We start from the raw sequence: 4,292 nt of genomic DNA, 5'->3' as shown, positions 1-4,292 counted from the left end.
AAATGGCTGTAAAAGTTTTAAACTACAACTCAGAGTTGTTTGAATGACAGAAATCAGCTCAAGGTACGGCGTAGCGTTAGCGTGGTAGTTAATGCTTTCTCTACGGAGTGCAGACTGATTTGCTCTCGCGAGTCATGTGACCAAATCGCAGCCTTTGCGATTAGGAAATCGCGTTTTAACATATCATGATATTATCGCAAATGCAATTAATCGTTCAGCCCTAGTTCCGGCAAGCTCTGAGTCGCTTCCTTTTTTCTCTCGAGGCATCATCAACACAGCTAACAGGTAAGGCTCTCCCTGTCAATACACGTGCTAGAAAGAGGTTTGCTAATGTTTTAAATACCACGCCGAAATATTCACTGACATTCTGGTTCTGCTTCGGATGCCATCAAGCGGGATCTCCGACCGTAATCAGTCCTTCACTGACCAATCAGCATTCATTAGAAGAATGCTAGCGTGTTATGGGCAACAACGACTCAACCTGTAAGAAATCGAAAGGGCATAAGTACTCGTTCATTCAACTTTCGACCTATAATCCATGTTGAACTTGCAAAAACTACAATCAAATCTGAGATTTCTCAACGACAATCAGGCGAAAGAGACAAATTTAGCCGTCTAGCTCCATAGAGTCCCATTTTTTTAGCACTGGACTGCGATCACCCCAAGTGGAACTCTGGTGGAGCTCCAACCAAATTCGGTACAATGGGGCTGAGTAGGGAGTGGAAAGGCTTTCCGTAGACCGGCTTTGCTAGTAGTCACTAAACACAAACAATGCATACATCAGTTTCAACCCAGTTGTATGTTTATTCCAAGACGCAATGAATGTTCTTTTGCGTTTTAACTCATATGTTGTTTATATTGGCTGCCATTTCATGTATGAAGTTAACAAGCCTGCCTGTGTCTGTCTGCGGGCAGCGTGCTGAGAGACATGGGCAGAGTAGAGCGAAGTCTCGAAAAGAAGAGCAGACGTAGTAACACTCAGAAAGCAATATCTTTAAAATGATTTGAATGAAATGGGTTTTTTTGGGCAACTGGCTGATTGTATATGACCAACGTATGTTGGACCCTGTGTCATTTCGGTGGATTACAGTACAGTGAATAAAAAAAAAAAAAATGAACACATTATTGAGTCATACAACTTAATAACAGCAACAAAATTAGACTGTATGAAATTCATTGTCAGTTGATGCCCAACCCTACTGGTGCCATTCATCTGCATGAACAACAGCACACAGAAAATAGGCTAAGTTTCCCTCAAGTTACCAGCTAACACTAGTGCTAGCTTGATGACTTGGTTGGCAAGGTGCTACCAAATGCTAAACAGGACATTTTTAGGTGACCAAAATGTTCCAATCAACTTTGATGAAATTAAAACACACAGTGAGAGGGTCAAAGTTTAAGATGAAAACATGGACAGCCTCTACCAAAGATTCTCTATTCATAGAGACCACATGACGTCACAGTGCTTTGTCGTCTATTTTTGTGTCCGGTCACAGCTATGAGACCCACATATGTAACGTTACGAGACCTACGTAACCACAATTACCAGAGGAGACGGATATGCGAAACACACTAGTACAATATGCCTGCCATCCCAAAGGAGAAAGTTTGTCCGCGGACTCTAGGCAACAGAGTCAATTTCTGGTCCCTGTTTAGTCAGCCAGCCAACTCAAGCTAACGTTAGCTTTGTAGAGATTTTGGGATTACCCAAACTGAATAAATAATGCACATATAAAAACCAAACTGCTTTGATAGCTCAATCATGTTGTAACTAAGGGGCCATCCACACGGAGACGCTTTTTGGTGTAAATGCACGTTTTGCATCATTTTGGCCGATCGTCCAAACGAATCCTGTAAACACATTGCCTGAAAACGCACTTTTTTGGAAACTGGTCCCAGGCTGAAAATTGCCCGAATGCTATTTTATTAGGCTCCACGGAGCTCCGAGTATTCCAGTAGTCCAGTACCCAGGGAAACTGGTGACTTTCACTGGGTATGGAGGTTGCCACTTTCTCGTCAGACTGTGTGGAGCTCCTAGCTAAAGTCCGACACGTCTTACCAAATTTGCAATTAGCCATCAATTTTCGTAACATGATATATTATTATATATTTGACCTCTACATAGTTGATTTCTCGCATAAAAAAGTCTCAGAAGTGAATTTAGTGGTAAAATAGCAGATGAACAATGTATACAATTTCTGAGATCTGCGTGACCTATTCAGAAGACTACCTGATCTCAGGTCAGTGGTGTAGCCTATGTAAATGTTTGGGCGTGACAAAGATAGAGACTAGAGCCAAATGAGGAGGAGCCGCCGAGTTGACGTCAACTAGGCGGCTCGTTGAGATTTGCCCGTTTTCAGAGGCAGTTTCAAATTGTGAGATTTGCAGAGGAAAGAGGTGTCAATGGGATTTTGAGGTTCTGTGTATGTCCTAGTTACCCACTAAACTGTCATTATTCAACTATGACAAGGTAAAATGGGTTTTGCATTCAATCACCCCTTTAACTTTAACTAACTTTGCCAACCAATCACGCGGTAGTCTCGCATTGCCAGACCTTCCTCCACAGCACTACGGAGGAGGGTCTGGCTAGTCCACACAGCATTCTGGGATGGGAGAAAAACATGCTCTCATCTATTGGCATTTCTTTAAACCAATCACAATCGTCTTGGGCAGTGCTAAGTGCCAAGCGGAGCCACGGTGCTGTTGCAAAATAGCCGCGGGAAGGAACTTGTTTTGGTGGAACATGTGTACGTTCAAAGGTTGTTTTAGTCGTGCAACAGAAAACTCAAGAGTAATCCCGGAAGTGGAACGTCGTGGATATAGACTAATCACACTGCAACGCAGACCGCAACACTGTGATTGGTCCATTTGGCCGTAGCTTGGTAGCGTTGCAATTCCCCTACTCATTTCTGGGTTCTCCTTCTCCATAAACAACATGAAATCAAGGAGAGTTAACCTTTTCTGCTACAGCTTTCCAAATGTGGTCAGAATCATCAATCAATCAATTCACCAGAATGCAGAAAATGTTTGATGTTCAAAATTTCAATTTTGCTCAAAAGTGGAGATCTCAATGTTGAACCCAAAGTTAAGCCCTTGCTTCAGATTTAATATTGTACATATCTATATGCAACCATTGATTCATATTGTTAACCAATTTTGGCAATATATTTTGGATTTGCACCTCTGGTATTTTAGATTGTTATTCGTTCTTTATATTTGCTCTCTTTCCTGCTTTGTATTGCAATGGCTGCACGGAACATCCCTATCAGCAAGTCTATTTTAATTTAGCCCTTTTTTTTTATTTCTATTGTATTTGTATGTTTTAAAGTATGTGGTTTCATACTATGTCCCTGCTTCTGATATTTCTGACAAAACAAATCTTACCTCGCTTGTTGAAGTTTGTTTACTAACAACACAAAGACGCCACACTCGCTTTATTGAAAGTGTATTTCAATTGGTCTTTACTCTAACACTAAAGCAGACGTTAAAGATAAGGATTAACAGTTTTTTTATGATAAGCGTACATCTGGTTAACCGAACTGCAGACGCTTCTCTGGGTTTTTCTATGGGAACCATCCGGTAGCGCTGACAGGGGCTCATACAGCTTTATGTAATCCTGTAACGTTCCACACACGCGCGTATTTATAGAACATGGAAATAATGGGTGCAATGTCCCGCGCGACAACATCGTAATGTGAAAATTAATTTGTGAAATGGCCATGGCTTTCTGTGGAGCGACATGACCATTCGCATTAGCTTAGCAGCATGTTAATGCTAACTAATGTGGTGATGTTATTATAAATCCATCCATGTGTGATGTAGCTACGTCGGTTTAAAGAGCTTTGCGTCGGTTCCCTTAAACCACATATCGTGGCAGACATGCTAACGTTACACGTTCGTTTCACAGACTTAACATTTACATTTTGGTTATTCACCACGGTTTGCCTCACTATTCTTGCTTGCCACGACCAAACTCTTCTTCTGTATCTGCTTTACGACAGACAGCAGTAACGTTAGAGGATTTGCAGCACATTTGTTGCTGTGGGATAGACCCAAGGGGGTAAGCTCGACAGCGAATTACTTTACATCTGAAGCGTTTAAAGATTTTATTTGTCCATTGTTTATTTCTAAAGAAACACGACAAAGTATAAAAGGCTCCATTACCTTGTACCTCACGTTATGGCTCCGTAGCAGACGTTTTTGTAAAAATAGGCTAACGATTGTGTCATAACCACGCGACTTACTGTCGCATAGTAGAGGAATTACCGTATAGTACAGGAGAAGCTCGCAGG

At 41.5% G+C, this 4,292-nt stretch overlaps 1 protein-coding gene across 8 annotated transcripts in view; it reads right to left on the bottom strand.

Annotated features, from left to right (window-relative positions):
• tssc4 (tumor suppressing subtransferable candidate 4) overlaps positions 1-4,292 on the bottom strand; it is a 13,402-nt gene extending 9,110 nt beyond the window's left edge. Inside the window, exon 1 of one of the 8 annotated variants that reach the window (XM_031300976.2) lies at positions 4,267-4,292. Coding sequence is in view for 1 of the 8 variants with exons in the window: in XM_031300968.2 (XP_031156828.1) it covers positions 3,525-3,688 (164 nt within the window). In the remaining 7 variants the exon portion in view is untranslated. Of the gene's footprint in view, positions 1-3,524; positions 3,704-3,920; positions 4,052-4,164; positions 4,207-4,266 lie in introns of those variants that run through there. The other 7 variants (XM_031300975.2, XM_031300972.2, XM_031300970.2 and 4 more) reach the window with 7 other exon arrangements.

Source organism: Sander lucioperca, chromosome 3, assembly GCF_008315115.2.
Source record: "Sander lucioperca isolate FBNREF2018 chromosome 3, SLUC_FBN_1.2, whole genome shotgun sequence".
Classification (NCBI taxonomy): Eukaryota; Metazoa; Chordata; class Actinopteri; order Perciformes; family Percidae; genus Sander; species Sander lucioperca.
Note: the sequence above shows the minus strand (reverse complement) of the source record. Positions and strands in the feature narration are given on the sequence as shown.